Here is an 18,553-nt window from a genome sequence, read left to right as displayed (position 1 = left end):
ACTCTTTCCATTTCTGGTTTTTTTTCTTTCTCTGCTGGCTCCATTCTGGGGCCAGTTCTTTATTTATGATGGTACGGCTGCTAACAGCTCCAAGCTTACATTCTGTCCTCTCAGCAATCCTGGTGTTAGAATAGTGCCTCTTTCAGAACAGTCCTAATGACTCCCAGTGTTGAGCTGCATTGTTTGAGTGGGTCATGCATAGGGATGTGCTTGCACTCATACTGTTTTAGGTATATGGAATACACTGATTGCTTAGGACTGTGTTATGTGTCCACACTGGAGTCCAGGGGTAGCATTTACCTCCTCCTGAACCTCATGGACTAAGAATGATGGTGGGGTGGCTCCCTGTTGGAAAACTGGGGACTCTAAGCAGAAGATACAATGGACGATGGGCAAGTAAGAGCAGTAGGAATCCACAATAAAACTAACAAAAACCAAATCCTAGTTTTTCAAAACAAAACTATTTTTAAGTCTGTTTTGATATAAAAATAATTAACTGAGAAGTCAATTCTAAACACAAATTTGTTTCTAACTTCTACCTACCATTTGAGCTTTCTGATGTAGCTTTGTACTTTGTAAAAGTTTTAATGCAAAAGCTGACTCATGTCAGTTATGAATTACATTTGGCTAGAAATGACAGATCTAACTATAGTGGCTTAAATAGATAAGGGTTAATTTTTGCGTGTGTGTGTGTGTGTGTGTGTGAGGAAGATTGGCCCTGAGCTAAAACATCTGCTGTCAATCTTCCTGTTTTTGCTTGAGAAAGATTGTCCCTGAGCTAACAACTGTGTCAATCTTCCTCTATTTTATATATGGGATGCCACCACAGCGTGGATTGATGAGCAGTATGTAGGTCCACACCTGGGATCTGAACCTGCGAACCCGGGGCCACGGAAGCAGTGTGTGAACTTAACCACTATGCCAACAGGCTGGGCCTAATAAGGGTTAATGTTTAAGGAGTCCAGAGGCAGGTTGTTGCTGGCATTGGTTTGGTGCTTTATAGATGTAAGTTTCTTGATATTTTCTTCATGGTCCCAAAATGGCTGCTAGAATTTTGGCCCTCATGTCCAGGTCGGCAACAGGAGGAAGCAGAGGAGTACAAAAGGGCAAGAACTGCTTGCTGTATTTATTTATTTTTTCTACATACTGTTTAAAGAGTATAATCAGATGTTCACTTTCGCATACATCTTATTCATCACATGGTCACATACATCTTCTATGGAGGTTGAGAAACACAGTCTTTTAGTTGAGCTCAATGCCACCCCAAATTAACCCAGGCTGCTTTATCAAGGAAAAGTGGGATAATAGATATTGGGTGGCTGTCTTAGTCAGCTTGGGCTGCTATAACAAAACACCATAGACTGGGTGGCTTAAACAATAGATATTTACTTCTCATAGTTCTGGAGGCTGGGAAGTCCAACACTAAGATGCTGGCTGATTTAGTTCCCTGATGAGGGCTCTCCTCCTGGATTACAGATGGCCCCCTTCTTGCTGGGTCCTCACATGGCAGAGATTAAAAATGCTAATCACGGGGCCAGCCTGGTGGCATAGTGGTTAAGTTTTCGCGCTCTGCTTCGGCGGTTCAGGGTTAGCAGGTTCAGATCCCAGGTATGGCCCTATGCACCGCTTATCAAGCCATGCTGTGGTAGGCGTCCCACATATAAAGTAAGGGAAGATGGGCATAGATGCTAGGCCAGGGCCAATCATCCTCCACAAAAAGAGGACAATTGGCAACGGATGTTAGCTCAGGGCTAATCTTCCTCACACATACAAAAAAAAACACTGCTAATCACATCATGGGGCCCCAACCTCATAACTTCATCTAAACCTAATTATCTTCCAGCTCCAAATACTATCACACTGGGGGTTAGAGCTTTAACATATGAATTTGGGGGGATACAACATTCAGTCCATAACATTCTACCCCTTGTCCCCCAAAATTCATGTCCTTGCATGCAAAATATATTCATTCAATCCTAATAGTCCCCCAAGGTCTCAACTTTGTCTAGCATCAATTCTTTTTTTTTTTTTTAAAGGAAGTATTTTTTTTTTTAACTTTATTTATTTTTCCCCCCAAAGCCCCAGTAGATAGTTGTATGTCATAGTTCCACATCCTTCTAGTTGCTGTATGTGGGACGCGGCCTCAGCATGGCCTGAGAAGCGGTGCGTCGGTGCACGCCCAGGATCCGAACCCGGGCCGCCAGCAGCGGAGTGCGCGCACTTAACCGCTAAGCCACGGGGCCGGCCCTCTAGCACCAATTCTAAAGTTTAAAGTCTCATCCGAATATCATCTAAATCAGATTTGGATAAGACCTGAGGTATGATTCATACTGAGGCAAAATTCCTCCCCAGCTGTGAACCTATGAAACCAGATAAGTTACGTGCTTCCAAAATACAATGGTGGGACAGGCATAGGATAGACATTCCCAATCCAAAAGGGAGAAATTGGAAGAAAGAAAAGGGCGTCAGATCCCATGTAATTCCAAAATCTAGTAAGGCAAATAACATTAGATCTTGAGGTTGAGAATAATCCTCTTTGCTTTGATGCTCTGCTTTCCAGAACCACTGTGGGTTAGGTCCAGCCTCTGCAGCTCTGCCAGGTGGGGGTCGCACTCCCAAAGCTCTGGGAGACCCTGCCCCCAAGGCTCTGGGTGGCTGCTGTCCGGCCTGTTGAATCTTAAGCAACAGCACTCTGCCTTCCCCTACCCGCTACCCTGCCCCGAAACTGAGGAGGCAGCCCTGATGATCTCTGAATCACCTTTGTGTCATTCTTCCTTTGTCTTGAAGAATAGCACACCTTTGCAGCTGCAGAGCTCTATGGTCCAATCCTGTAGGATCTAAGAAGTCTGAAAGCCTTCTTTCATTTTGTGCTGGGGTGGCTTATTAGGTCTGTGGTTCACACCCATACTAACCTCTTTATCAAACTGTTATTTGGCCACACCCTTAGTGTTCTCTTCAGAACAATCTTTCTCATATTTCGCAGTGTGAATAGGGAGAGAATTTTCCAAATCTTTGAGTTCTGGTTCTTTTCTGCTTAACAATTCCTTCTTTAATTCATTTCTCTCTTTTTTCCATTTTACTGTAAGCAGACAGGAGGAAATGAACCCCTCCTTCAACATTTTGCTTAGAAATCTCCTCAGCTAACTATTTAATTTTATAGCTTGCAAGTTTTACCTTCCACAAAACACTAGAATATATCTTCTGCCACTTTATAACAAGGATCACCTTTTCTCCATTGTCCAATAACGTTACTAATTTCCGTCTGCGATCTTGCCAGAATGGCCTTACGTGTCCAGTAAGAAATGTCCACATTTCTACTAACATTCTATTGATGACTATTTATGTATTCTCTAAAAAGATGGAAGCTTTCTCTCCAGCTCTCTTTGTGAATCCTCACCAGAATCATTGCCCTTAATGGCCATATTCCTAGTATGCACCTCAAAACTCCTCCAATCTCAACCCATTATCCAGTTCCAAAGCCACGTCCACATTTTTAGGTATTTATTACAGTAGCACTCCACTCTCAGTACCAAAATCTGTATTAGTCTCTAGAGAAACAGAACCAGTAGGCTGGTGATATATATATATATAGAAAGAGAGAGAGAGAGGGAGAGAAATATTTATTATATGGAATTGGCTCATGCAGTTGTGTAGGCTGAGAAGCCCCATGATCTGCAGTGGCAGGCTGGAGACCCAAGAGAGCTGATGGTACGAGTTCCAGTTCAAGTCTGAGTCTGCAGGCAGAAGACGGATGAACCAGCTCTAAGACAGTGAGGCAGAAAGCAAATTCTCCCTAACTCTGCCTTTTTTGTTCTATTCAGGCCTCCAATGGATTGGATGAGGCCCACTGACATTGGGGAGGGCAATCTGCTTTACTCAAGTCTACAAATTCAAATGTTAGTCTCTTCTAGAGACACTCTCATAGACAAACCCAGAATAATATTTAAACAAACATCTGGGCACTCCACAGCCCAGTCAAGTTGACACATAAAACTGACCATCACAGTGGCATAGCAATTTCTGCCACAAAGATATTCATGAAAACATTGTAATTTAATTTCTTTCCCTTCTGTTTTAGCTGCTTTCTTATTATATATCATATATATATGAAAAAGCTTTTAGTTACATAGAAATTACATAAATGGAATAAAAGAAATGTTTAATTCCAAGTAAAAAATTTATCCTATGTCAGGATATTTTTTATCAACTCCAGTGTCTTTTTTTTGGCGATAAAAACAGGATCATTCATTATATATTTTTTTGTGACCTACCTTTTTCTACTTAAATTATACGCTTTGAACATTTTTCTGCTACAAAATATTCTTCTATGACATTTTTAGTGACTGCATAATAGTCTATTGAAAGGATATATGGTATTTTTTTTTTTTTTTTTGTGAGGAGATCAGCCCTGAGCTAACATCCGCCAATCCTCCTCTTTTTTTTTTTTTTTTTTGCTGAGGAAGACGGCCCTGGGCTAACATCTGTGCCTATCTTCCTCCACTTTATATGGGACGCCGCCACAGCATGGCTTACCAAGCGGTGCGTCGGTGCGCGCCCGGGATCCGAACCAGCGAACCCCGGGCCGCCGCAGCGGAGCGCGCGCACTTAACCGCTTGCGTCACCGGGCCGGCCCCAGGATATATGGTATTTTTCAGTCAATTCCCTATCATTGGACATTAAGGTGGTTTCCAATTTTTCACTATTATAAGCAACTCTATTAGACTCTTGTTATCGCTTAATGTTTAGTTACAAAAGCAATACATGCCCTTTCTAAATAACTAAAACAATACAGAATTGTGTAAAATAAAAAGCAAATTTCCCTATTTCTATTCCTCAGCACTTCTATTTCCCAGCATTTCTATTCCCCATGAGGCAACCACTGTTAATAATTTACTGTGTATCCTTCTGAACTTTTTTGTTTTCTGGCTCCTTTTTTCTTTTCCTTCCATTCTATTAACTTATAGCCTTTTTTTGTTTTCTGCTCTTTTCATGCTCAGCCTCAAGCAGCCTCTTCACTATTATACTTTGCTGCTTAGTCTGGGAAATGACACAAGCATATCTGTTAGAATTATGTGTAAATTTAGACAAAATTTATGAGTGAAGGTCTCATATCTCTTCGATTAAAGAGCATGAACTTCGCTGGTTATCTTTTCTGTTTCACATTTCAACTGCTAGTAGGCCTATTAAACCTGCCTCCTGGTACTAACTGGGTCAGACAGTTGGAAAAATAACCTTCAAATAAGTGAGGTGTTACTATCTTTACTTTTCTTAAGCCAAGAGTGAACTACGTTTAAGGAACATTTTTATATTAACTTTTCATGTGTTTATACAACTAATTATGAAAGGAAAAGTCTGTAAAATAGGAGAACAGCAATTAGAGATTTTTTTTAGTGTATCCCTTCATTCAGTAAATATTTACTGAGTGCCTGTCATGTGCCAGGCACCGTATAGGTATTAGAAATATAAAGATGAAAAACCAAAGCTCTTCATCCTCTTTTTTTAAGCTTTCACAAGCACTATTTAAGAAGCACCTGACAGTGTATTTTATTGTCCTCTTTGCCTGGATCCTCCCTTCAAAATTTGCATTTGAGTATTTTGTCTCTCAGAGAAGTGTGGCAGTAAACTCAGCTCTCTATTGATATCACACTGGCACTCGAGCCCCTGAGTATTCCTCTGTGTATTTTCTTGCCACCACAAGTGTAGTTATGTCCCAGCAGCTGTGGCAGCATTTAGTTCAAGAGCAAGAGGCAAGTCCTCTGGCTGCCCAAGTAGGTGGCTATCCAGGGCATTTGGACTCCCTTCAGGTCCTTTTGGTTAAAATTAAGTCCAGAGACCTGGCAATACAATCCACACCATTATCTAAAGCTCACCCTTTCCTTTTTTCTTTCTTTCTTTCTTCTTTTTATTTTTTTAACTATGAAAATTGCTGAAATGCTAGGAGTTTGGTTAGGAGTGAATAGGGAAGTTTGGAATGTTTTTAATCCTGTGCTCAGTGTTGTTGGTAATATTAGAAGAGCAGCAGAGCCATGAATCCAGTCATACTCTTGGCTAAAGCATCCTACTCCGACTTAAGCATTCTTCACATGAAAAGAGACCCAGGGCTTTAGTTGACAGTAAATGCAACCTGAGCTAGTGATGTGACCTGGCTGCCAAAACAAGCAAATGTGATCTGAACCAGCATTAATAGAAGGCTAGTGGCTGGGACAAGTAAGGTAATAGTCCCAGAGTACACTCTGCAGTGGTCAGATCACACCTGGAGGATGGTGTTTCCTCCTGGGCACCATGTTTTAAGAGTGATGTTGACAAGTTGGAGTATGCCCAAGTTGGGCAACAGGATGATGAATGGCCTGGAAACTACATCCGTTGAGGAACAGTTGGAGGAACTGGGGTAGTTTACCCTGGAAACTAGAAGGCATGAGGATGTGGGATAACTATTTTCAAATATTCGCAGGGCTATCATGTAGAAGAGTTGGACTCCTCTGTATAACCTCAGCAAGCAAAACTTAGACCAATAGGTGTACATTACAAAGTGGCTGATCTTGTCTCCATAAAAGGAATAATTTTCTAGTCCTTATGAACATCCAGAAAATAGCAGCTTTGTAAGGTAGTGACTTTACCTTAATAAGGGGTGTTAGAATGGAGGCTGGCTGACCAAACATCAGAAGACTCATGAGGGGCCAGCCCCGTGGCTTAGTGGTTAAGTGCACGCGCTCCGCTACTGGCAGCCCAGGTTCGGATTCCGGGCGCGCATCGAGGCACCGCTTGTCCGGCCATGCTGAGGCGGCTCCCACCTACAGCAACTAAGAAGGATGTGCAGCTATGACATACAACTATCTACTGGGGCTTTCGGGAGAAAAATGGAAAAAAAAAAAAGGAGGAGGATTGGCAACGGATGTTAGCTCAGGGCCGGTCCCCCTCAGCAAAAAGAGGAGGATTGGCATGGATGTTAGCTCAGGGCTGATCTTCCTCACAAAAAAAAAAAAAAAGAAGATTCATGAATAAGATGAGAGGTTTGGAGAGACAACCTGATCCAAGATCTTTTCAGATTCAAAGGTAATAAATGACAGAACCTTGAGAAGGAAGTTAGCATTAGTAGTTTTCCTCTCCGATTCCATATAAGTATTAACCACAGAAACTATGCTAAAGTTGATGCTAAGGCCAAATATCAAAGTTATGAGGGTGGAAGGAAAAAAAGCCACAGGAACTTTCTGTTTTCCCTGGTGGTTGTGGATTTTGTGTATAAAGGTTCGAGTAGCACTGTTCGTTAGGTTTTTCCGAAGCAGACTGGATTTTTCATTTTCACTTTTTTTGTGTGTGTGAGGAAGATTAGTCCTGAGCTTACATGTGTTGCCAATCCTCCTCTTTTTGCAGAGAAAGACCAGCCCTGGGCTAAAATCGGTGCCCGTCTCCCTCTCCATTATATGGGACAACACCACAGCATGGCTTGATAAGCTATGCATCGGGCTGCACCTGGAATCTGAACCCGCGAACTCCACCCTGCCAAAGTGGAGTGCGCAAATAACTGCTATGCCACCGGGCTGGCCCCTCTTTTTCACTTCTAAGATTCTTTAGAGCCCTGGTGTGCTTTCTTTCTCATCAAACTTATGGTCCTCTTAATATGTTGTTTTCAGGATACTACATTTTGACAGGATTACTCTTAATCCAAAATTATAAAGCAGCATTTCAGGGAATGGCAGTCTGTGTCCACATGTCAAAGAACCAGCCCTGTGGAATAACGGGTTTTTAAAGTTCATTGAGGGGCCCACCAGTGGCGTAGCAGTTAAGTGCACGCACTCCGCTTCAGCGCCCGGGGTTCGCAGGCCCAGATCCCACCTACGCACTGCTTGTCAAGCCATGCTGTGGCCGTGTCCTATATAAAGCAGAGGAACATGAGCACAGATGTTAGCCCAGGGCCAATCTTCCTCAGCAAAAGAAAAAAAAAGAGGAGGACTGGCATCAGATGTTAGCTCAGGGCTAATCTTCCTCACAACAAAAAATAAATAAAGTTCATTGATTATTAATAATGAGGTAGCATCCAGTAAAATGTGTGCATTGGGATAGCTTGGCTCTTTCCAACAGTCTTTGAGGTAAGTAGCCTGGGAATGATCATTACTATTTTACCAATGCAGAAACTGAGTCTTAGAGCAGCTTGCCTAGAATCCGAACCCTCTGACTTCTAGCCCAGTGTTCAAATACTGTTTTTAATACTAAAGGTTACTGTTCTTTGCTAATAGCAGGTTTAGAGACTTATTTAAATGCAAAACATAGTTTTTCTCTCTCAACTACAGTGGTTCTCTGGAGTAGGTAGGCAGATTTGCTTTGGCCAAAGATTTGGCCTTTAACTTTAATGCTGTCCCTAGCTCATCTTATGTCCTAAAGAAAGTCTCTAGCAAACATCACTACCGATACTTGATCCTTTCCTTGAAAATAGGGATGCTAACACTTGCTCCAAATAAAAATCCTAAGGATGTGGACAGGACAATGTTTGTCAAATGGGGTAGACTTGACCCGGCAGTCCTGCAAAATGCTTAAGAGCTCAGGCTGAGTCAGAGATCTGGGTTTAAATCTTTGTTCTGCCAGGTACTGGCTGTGACATCATCATCTCGTGGAGACTCAGGGTCCTTATCTGTAATATGGGAATAATAATAGGACCTGACTTTTTGGGTTGTTGGAAGGATTAGATAAGATAATGCGTGTAAAAGCATGAACACTGTGCTGTTTTTAAAAAATACGTTTATTGGGAGTTAGTATCCATTGTCTTTTACCCATTTTGGGTAATTATCGAGTGTTTCCTATTTAGTTTCACCGTGCGGTTTATATTCAGCATATTCGGTGCTGAATAAATCCTAGTCAGTAGTATTATGCTGGACCAATAATCAGCAACAATTCAACAGACCAAGTGCCTCCCGAGCGCACAGCTCAGTGCCGATCGGCTGCCTGAGACTAGGCCTTTGCTAAGAGAGAATGATCCACAGATTGCTATGGAGGCCAACCTGGTGTTCCAGGAAGGTCTGGAGTTATGTGACTGTTGAGTGAGCCACAGGCAACCGGGCCAAGAAAGGTGGGAGGGGCCTTGGTGGAGAGGAACCGCCTGAGTGAAGGCACAGATCTCTGAATCCGCAGCGAGTACACTGCGTGAGTAAACTGTAAGGCCACACTGGAGTTGTAACACTTGTTGGACTAGTCATGTAACCTCTCAGAACCTGTTTCCTTATCCCTAAAAAGAAAGTAGTAGTAGTGATGTCCACCTACCAGTATGATGTGATTCAATGAGATAATATTTGTAAAGTCTTGCTTGGGAAGTTAATTGGCATAGAATAAGTGTTCAATAAATGGTCACCACCATTACCACTATGGTTTTTTTTTTTAATAATTTTATTTATTTATTTTTCCCCCAAAGCCCCAGTAGATAGTTGTATGTCATAGCTGCACATCCTTCTAGTTGCTGTATGTGGGACATGGCCTCAGCATGGCGGACAAGCAGTGCGTTGGTGCACGCCTGGCCCGCCAGTATCAGAGCACACGCACTTAACCGCTAAGCCATGGGGCTGGCCCACCACTATGTTTTAATATTACCTTATAATTATGAACCGTGTCATTCCAAAAATAATTCATTTCCTGGTCGTTGGACTGCGAAGGAGGGTGCCCAGGATTCATAAACCACCGTTTCCATCTTGAAGAGCTTTAAGACAGAGGCCAGCGCGGGCTTCACAATTCCGGTGAAGCGCCAGTGGGACGGTCCCACGTCCGCGGGGTGGCACCGGACGACCCGCGAGGAGCCGGGCTCCCAGGGTCACGTGGGCCGCGGCCCCGCCCCGGCCGAGCCCGTCCCTCGCGGCTGCGGCAGCGGCGGCTGCGCCTGCGCGGAGCCAGGCGCGCTCTGCGGCGCGGTTCGCAGTGGAGGTGGCGCGAACGGCAAGGGGGCGGCTGATGGCTCTCCGGGGCCTGGCAGGCTCGGGACTCAGCTCCCGCGGGCCGTTGGATGAGGCGGAGGCGGCGGCCGAGGGGCATGAGGCGCCGGCCGTGGTGGCGGCGGGAGTCGTGCTGCAGGACGATGAAGAGGACGAGGGCCGCGGCCGGGGCCTGCTGCGCTGGGACGGCTTCTCGGCCTGGCTGCACTGCGTGTGTGTGGTGGGCTTCGACCTGGAGCTGGGCCAAGCCGTGGAGGTGAGGCCCGGCTGCACCTTGGCCCCCGCGCCCCGTCCGAGTCCCCGCGCCGCGGCGGCTCCAGCAGAGCGCGTGGCCCGCGGGCCAGTCGGCCGGCCGGCCGGACCCCGGCCGCTGCGCATCCGGGCGTGGCCTGCCGCCCCTCCGCCGGGCAGGGCCGGGCTGCGGTCCATTGGCAGTTCCCGTGGGAGGACTGTGGGCTGCGGCTGAGGGTGAAAAGTTCTCTCTAGGCCCCTCCTAAATACTTGTTGATGTTCTTTTTTTTTTAAACCTAGTGTCGTAGGCATAACAAAAATAGCGGTACTCGGAGAAGGATGGAGGCAGGATGTTTGGGACTTTTTCAAGTAGCGAACAATGCCTCTGACATACGGTGAACTCTAACAGCCAAAACTCAAGCAACCAACTTTTTAGACTCAGATTGTTTGGGTTATTCGCAGTAACTCTTAGAGCCTTCCACTGCGCCTGAGCCGAAATGCGTATCTCAGCAGGCATTTTCTCCTTTTGTTCCTCATTTCTGTTATTTCTTGATGTTGCTTTTGACACAGTTGGCCTGAAAGCTGATATCAAGATAGCTTACTTGTGAATCTGTCAAGTTTTCCATCTTTATGAGGCCTTATTGAAAGGCCTTCGAATCTTATCGAGTCTCGACATTGGTTAGGATCCCTTTTGTATCAAAAGATTGCTGTGTCTTTTGTGTATCCAAGAAGAACATTATCAGAAGGAAGTATGTTCAGAAGATTTTGTTTGTTTTGGTGGCAATGACATATTTTAATTAACCATCTCCTGGCTTTAGTGGTATGAGTTGCCTACGAAAATTGGCGGGGGAGGTTTTTCTTAATGTGAAGTTAACTGCTTTCCTATTCAACCTGTCTTCTGTGTTTTGTCGTTACGTGGTTCGATACACATTAAGTTTCCACTAAGATCTAGGCATTATGCTGGTTGCTGGACATATGAATATGAACAATATGCTCTAACCTATATTTATAGATTGAGATTACAATTTAGAGGAGGACCAAGAATTAATCACGGTATCAGATAGGGCCAAATGCAGTGCCTGGCACAAAGTGGTATTCAGTAAATCCTTGTTGATAGAAGGAGTGAATACATGAACAATTCTTTATCTGACTGAGCTAGAAACAACAGTTCCCAAAGACTTTGAAGAAGAGATTTATAAGACATTTATCATTTACATTGACATGTTAACCTGAAGTTATATGTATAGCAAAATACAATTTAACCACAAAGCGTAGGATTGGGTTGTTGTAGTTGATTGCATTTTTATTTTATTTATTTATTTTTTTAATAATTTTATTTATTTATTTACTTTTCCCCCCAAATCCCGAGTAGATAGTTGTATGTCATAGCTGCACATCCTTCTAGTTGCTGTATGTGGGATGCGGCCTCAGCATGGCTGGAGAAGCGGTGCGTCGGTGCGTGCCCGGGATCTGAACCCCGGGTGCCAGCAGCGGAGCACGCGCACGTAACCTCTAAGCCACCGGGGCCGGCCCTGATTGCATTTTTAAATAGCAAAAGGAGATCCTTTTAGGCTGTCATCATTTGGGGCATTCTTTTTTTTTTTTTTTTTTTTGGTGAGGAAGATTAGCCCTGAGCTAACATCTGTCGCCAGTCCTCCTATTTTTGCTGAGGAATATTGGCCCTGGCTAACATCCATGCCCATCTTCCTCCACTTTATACAGGACGCCACCACATTGTAGCTTGACAAGTGGTGGGTCAGTGCGCGCCGCGGATCTGAACCCTGGGCTACAGCAGTGGAGCGTGTGCTCTTAACTGCTATGCCACTGTGCCAGTGGGGCATTCTTTATAGCATGAGTGTGTTTTTCTTACCAGATAAAAACCGCTTAGCATAATTGAAGTGCAACAAAATGTGAATCATTAAAGGACTTATTTTGAATTTCATTTCTCATAGTACATGCTACTGTATGGAGTTTTCTTTAGGTCAGTTGCATCCGGGACCTTTTAAAAAATATGATGAACTCTGTGAACTCTCTCCATTAGGAAAATGCTTATTAATACAAAATTATGTGTATGCTTCTGGGGGTCATCTATGGAGCTTGTCCCCAGATTAAGAATCACTGATTTTAGAAGGTGTAGGATAAGGATGGGGAAGATTCCCTAATAATGGATCCCAGGAAAGATAAACACATTGTGAGATGCAACACAACTTAATTTTCTTTTGTTTTCCTGGGAACTTTAGAATATTACACCTTGCCACTTTTAAAATGAAGAAAAAGGAACACAAATTAGTAATTAATATAACATAATATCTGAAAAATATATTTCACTTCTGTATTACAGCCATATCCAGGCCAAAAATGGACAGGAGGGGTGACTAATAGGACAAGAAGGTGAGTGTAGAATTGTGTTGGAGAAGCGACATATGGTAGCCCCAGCCCTACTTCCTATAATGTACAAGCATGAGGACTCAAAAGGGAAATTAATTAAAAAATAGGTAAAAACTAAGTTTGGACAGTAATATCCTAGAATCCACCTGTGTTTTCAAAAAGACAGTCATTGCAATCTTATACTTGAGAGAGACTTAAGAGTCTATTCTGCCGTGGCAGAAAGTACTATTTGCAGATTTTAAACAAATGCATAAACAGTGCCACTTATTTAAGCTTAAATCCCTACTATCGAGACAGTATAGAATATTGATCAAGAACTCAGACTCTAGAGCTGGACTGCCTAGGTTTGAATCTGTGTGACTTTGGGCATGTAACTTAGCTTGTCTGAGCCTCACACTGCTCCTCTGTAACAGGATAACAGTATCTATATCATGGCGTTGTTGTGAGAGATTAGATAAGTTAATATTGGTGAAGCATTTGGAACGGTGCCTGGGACAGTAAGACCTATGTAAGTGTATTTGGGAATCATTGAAATTCTCTTTTTTATTTTCCATGGCGAAAACCTCTGACTTTTGCTTTGTGAAGATGAGGCCTTTGGATCTTAGTTTTCTCACTAGAAAATGAAGTTGAGGTGCTAGAATCTACTTTGTTTTTAAGTAGGGGAACTTTTTTCCCTGTGTAAATAAAAATCTAATGTCCCTCAATGGCTAATCTGGTTGAATTGGGGCCTGTGGGTGTATATTTGGTTGTAGACAACAGAAGCCAGGCTAGAGCTCAAGCAGAAAAGGGAACTTGCTCTAAGGGCACAGAGGTGTTTCAAGATATCCAAGGTACAAACCTAGTGGGGCTTCAGAAAATGACTGGAGCCCAGAACTGGGGAAGCCTCTTGTTGATGCTCTTGTTTTATGGATTTTGTTCATGCTTCATGCTCCCTGCAAACTGACTTTGTCTGCTTCTGTGATCTTTATGGTGGAAAAGTTGACAGTGAATGTCACTCTCATTCCAAACACTCAGGCCTGGTTTGGGACAGATTCTCAGTCATACAATTAGCTGAAGACCTGGGTGCTTGGGGAAGTGGTCCATGTTGCATAAAATGTATGTCAGGGGCTGTGTCCTAAGTGAAGGGGGTCTTTTGAGCTGGGAAGAGACTGCAAAAGGTGTTGACTATGGGAGGTGTGCTCAGCTTCTTCATTTTCCCCTGAGAGGTGGCCCTGAAGCATCACCACAGAATCCAAGCATTCTCTGGAACAAAGTTTGAAATCCCCTGGATTTTATATACTCTCTGTCACTTCTAGCTCTGAAATTACCTGATTATATAGTAAAGCCTTAATTATCTGAATCCTGAATTGCCTCATTTATTCATTTTTTTTTCCTGATTGAGTAATAATATGCTCATTGTTGTAAACTTGGCAAGAAAAAATTATAAACACTAGAAAACATCGCTCACAGTTATACTCAGAGACAACTGCTATTAATATTTGGCATTTTTGTTAATGCTTTTTTTCTTTACATAATTTTGTATCTGTCAAGGATTAATTTAATTGTTAGGCACAGGAACCCTCTCAAATAAATTTAAGTAAAGAGAAAGTGATTGTAAGGGGTCTCTTGGAACCTTGTTGCAGGAAGCAGGCATCAACCTCATGGGATTTGGAAAGCCCAAGGCTTTTGCCTTTGTCCCTCTGGAGCTGTTTGGTCTTTTGTCTCTGCTTCTCTTTGCATGTATGTTCCATTCTCCATGCTGAGCTGGTTTCCTCTGCACGAGTCTCAGTTTCTGCTTTCCCATTTCACTTGACTTTGGGTTACTATGGTACTGATTTTAGCCAAACCCTACTTTTGTAGATTCTGGAACCAGGCTGGCTGAAGCTTATTTCAAATACTGGAGTATCTGATCGGCTCATCATGGGTCAGGCACTCCCTTTTGTTCATTCAGCTGTGGTCAGGAGACAGGGTTTCAGTAACAGTAGTGGCTGTTAGGCTCACCCCTATAAAAAAAGGAGAGGACACTTCCAAAGCACGGACTGGGCAGCAGTCCCCCAAACAGGTCTACTGTAAGAGTCTGCTTTTATTGATAAACATTCTCATAAACAATTTGCCAGACCATTAAAGACTTGAAAAACATAATTTTATTGACCATAATTTATTTAACCATTTTCCTTAACTTGGATATTTAATAGTTTCCTTTTTTTGCCCTTGCCGTTGTAGAGAGTTATTTGATGCCTGTATACACGTCTTAGAGATGTTCTGCATTTTTGAGGGACTTTAAATTATGTGAACTCATAGAACATCATAGGAGGTTGACATTTCTATAATTTGAAATGAACCTCCTGAACCTCTGTGGTCCCCAGTTTTATAAGAATTGAGGCATTATTGGTGGTTTTGCCCCTGTTGAAGGCTATGACCTATCAACTTTTTGGGCAGAATTTCAGTCTGTGAAAAGAGCACAAGCTTTGGGGTTTTGAACATCTGCTAATTGTCTTATTTGGGGCTACTTGCTTCTGTTCTCTGAGTCTCATTTTCCTCAACTATAAAATGGGAAAATAATATCCTGAGAGTGTTGTTGGAGGTTCTAAGTGAGATAATGCATGTCAGAATTAATGCCTGTCATTTAGTGTATGGCCAATACGTTAGTCCCTCTTTATAGTTAGTGAACTTGTACATTCAGTAATCAGTGTGGGACTCTTCTTAGCTATTCCCTCACTCCTATTATTTCGCCTTAAATTAATTAAAAAAATATATATACAGCTTTGGATGTGAATCACAAGTATTTAAAGTACTTCCTGGGGCCAGCCTGGTGGCGCAAGCGATTAAGTGTGCGCGCTCCGCTGCGGCGGCCCGGGCTTCACCGATTCGGATCCCGGGCACGCACCAACACACTGCTTGGCAAAGCCATGCTGAGGCGGCATCCCATATAAAGTGGAGGAAGATGGGCAGGGATGTTAGCCCAGGGCCAGTCTTCCTCAGGAAAAATAGAGGAGGATTGGCAGATGTTAGCACAGCGCTGATCTCCTCACACAAAAAAAAATAAATAAAAAAAAATAAAGTACTTCCTGAGAATCAAGTTTATTCGATTTCATTTTGCCAATAGTCTATGACGTAACCTATTTGTATGTGCATATAGTTTGTATTCCACCTTTTACTGAAAAGAATTTCAGGCCAGTTAAATTATGTATAAAAAGCAGGACAATTTATCATTAATATATTGTGTGAGTTTTAGATTTCATTTGGATTACTGATCCCCCCCTCGCCCCCCCCTTTTAACAAATTGAAGATGAACCTCTGCTCTGGAGTGAAGGCAAACTTTTATGCCATTTTTTAAAGAGCAGTTAGCAGAATTGACTCTCCTTTCTTTCCCGCTTCTGCTTTTTTGAGTCACTGCAGGGTGGAGGCTGGAGTAGTCACCATAGTTTTCTTTATCTTAGCAAAGTTTCTGTTTATTTTTCTGAGAAAGATAAAGGCAGTTGTTTCCTTTGTTTCTTTCCCTCTTAAACTGGGTGATCCAGAGCCTCAGTATTTGATCTTCAGCAAGTTGACTGTTTTAAGCAAAATGGGTGTTATGTGCGATGGTATGCTGCTATACTGTCTTATTGAGGCACCTATTCAGCAGATATTTATTGGGCAACTACCATATCCAGACACTGGTATGTTCTGGAGATAAAGCCTTTATCATCCCTCTCTTCGTTGAATTTACAATTCAGCAGGGAAGGTAGGCCATTAAACACGAGTGTATGATAGGAGGATTTGCAAGGTACTAATAATGGCCTTTTAAATTTCCTTGTGAACTAGTAGCACTTATAGTAGCTTGATGTAGTTCTATGATTTGAGATTTAAAACCTTAGTGACCTCTTGAGTTTATTAGGCTCCCAGATTTTACAAAGGCTTCTTTGGTGTTACTAATCTCTGATTCGATTATGAAATTATATAATTCCAATCTGGAGATAATCTGAGACATTCTCTTGTCTGGTTAGTCCTTTCACAAGTATTTTATGTTTTTGTATTTGCTCTGATGAGTGATGTAAAACATGGGCAGTTATATCTAAACTTTACTCTTTTTTTGAGAGAAATGCCTCACTGTCCGTTCCATGTTCACAATGATCAAGTTTTTTAGTAGCATAATTTAGCTTAGATCTTGGGTGAGCTAGAATCTTAGTCTGAGGCCCATCCTATCCTGATACCATGATGTCAGGCCATTTGTTCCACTTTTTGAAATAAGTAAATATTTTTATTGAAGTATAGCATACATATAGAAAAGTGCACAAATCTTAAGTCTATAGTTTGGTGAATTTTCATAAAGTGAATATACCATGTCACTACAGTAGAGATCAAGAAACAATATTATCACTGCCTCAGAAATTTCCCATATGTCTTCTTTCAGTCATGACCCATTCCCCTTTCCCACTAGCCCCTGGCAAACCACTAATCTACTTTCTGTCTCTGTGGAGTCTCCTATTCTGTACATTTCATATGAATGGAATCATATAACATGTGGCCTTTTGTGTCTGGCTTCTTTCACTTAGTATAATGCTTTCAAGGTTCATCTATGTTGTGCAATATGGATGATATATCAGTACTTCATGCCTTTTTATGGCTGAATTTATATCATTATATGGGTATATCACAGTTTATTCATCATTTGATGGAAATTTAGATTGTTTATGCTTTTTGGCTATTATGAATAATACTGCTATGTATTCATATACAAGTTTTTGTGTGAATGTATGTTTTCACTTCTCTTGGACACATACCTAGGAGTGAAATTGCTGGGTAATATGTAACTCTATGTTTAATTTTTTGAGAAATTACTAAACCATTTTCCAGTATGGCTGCATTTTCACATTTCCATCAGTAATGTATGAGGGTTCTAATTTCTCCACATCCTTGTCAGCACTTGTTACTGTCTGCCCTTTTTTTGGTGAGGAATATTTGCCCTGAGCTAACATCTGGCCAATCTTCCTCTATTTTGTATGTGGGTTGCTGCCACAGCATGGCCGCTGCCGAGTGGTGTAGGTTTGTGCCTGGCAACCGAACCTGGGCGGCTGAAGCGGAGCGCACCAAACTTAACCACTAGGCCACGGGGGCAGCCCTTTATCATCTGTCCTTTTGTTTACAGCCATCCTAGTGGGTATGAGGTGGTATCTTACTGTAATTTTATTTGCATTTCCCTAGTGACTGATGATGTGAGTATCTTTTCATGAACTTATTGGCCATTTGTATATCTTTTTTGGAGAAATGTCTAATCAGATCCTTTGCCATTTAAAAATTGGGTTAGTTGACCTTTTATTGTTGCATTGTAAGAGTTGTTTATATATTCTGTATATGAGACCCTTATCAGGTGTATGATTTGCAAGTATTTTCTCCCATTCTGTGGGTTGTCTTCGCTTTCTTGGTAGAGTTCTTTGAAGCACAAAAGTTTTAAATTTTGATGAAGTCCAATTTATGTTTTCTTTGGTTGCTTGTGCTTTTGGTATCATATCTAAGAAATCATTGCGTAATCCATGGTCATAAAGATTTATTCCTACGTTTTCTTCTAAGAGTTTTATAGTTTAATTCTTACACTTAGGTCTTTGATCCACTTTAGGTTAGTTTTTGTACGATATGAAGTAGAGGTGTTACTTTTTTTAAAACTTTATTTTGAGATAATTTTAGACTTGCATAGACTTAAAAAAGTAATTCATTCAGCTTCCTCTAAAGTTAACATTTTATGTAAACATAGTACAATAATCAAAACTAAGACTATAACATTGGTATGATACTATTTACTAAACAACAGAGTTTATTTGAATTTCACCAGTTTTTCTACTAATGTCCTTTCTCTGTTTCAGGATCCAATCCAGGTTCCAACATTGCATATAGGTGTCATGTCTCCGTAGTCCTCTCCAATCTGTGGAAGTTCCTCACTCTTTCCTTAATATTGCATGACCTTGACGCTTTGGAAGAGTGCTGAACAGATATTTGGTAGTATGTCTCTCAGTTTTGGCTTTTCTGGTGTGTTCTCACGATCAGTCTGAGGTTATGCTTTATTGGGA

At 42.0% G+C, this 18,553-nt stretch overlaps 1 protein-coding gene across 3 annotated transcripts in view; it reads left to right on the top strand.

Moving 5' to 3' along the window:
• The first annotated feature begins 9,895 nt into the window (after positions 1 to 9,895).
• DENND6A (DENN domain containing 6A) overlaps positions 9,896 to 18,553 on the top strand; it is a 54,546-nt gene continuing 45,888 nt past the window's right edge. Inside the window, exon 1 of one of the 3 annotated variants that reach the window (XM_058561730.1) lies at positions 9,896 to 10,167. In XM_058561730.1, the coding sequence (XP_058417713.1) occupies positions 9,931 to 10,167 (237 nt within the window). In that variant the 5' untranslated portion in view covers positions 9,896 to 9,930. The remainder of the gene's footprint in view (positions 10,168 to 18,553) is intronic. The other 2 variants (XM_058561722.1, XM_058561749.1) reach the window with 2 other exon arrangements.

Source organism: Diceros bicornis, chromosome 2 (assembly GCF_020826845.1).
Source record: "Diceros bicornis minor isolate mBicDic1 chromosome 2, mDicBic1.mat.cur, whole genome shotgun sequence".
NCBI classification, from domain to species: Eukaryota; Metazoa; Chordata; class Mammalia; order Perissodactyla; family Rhinocerotidae; genus Diceros; species Diceros bicornis.
This window is presented reverse-complemented; position numbering and strand designations above follow the sequence as displayed.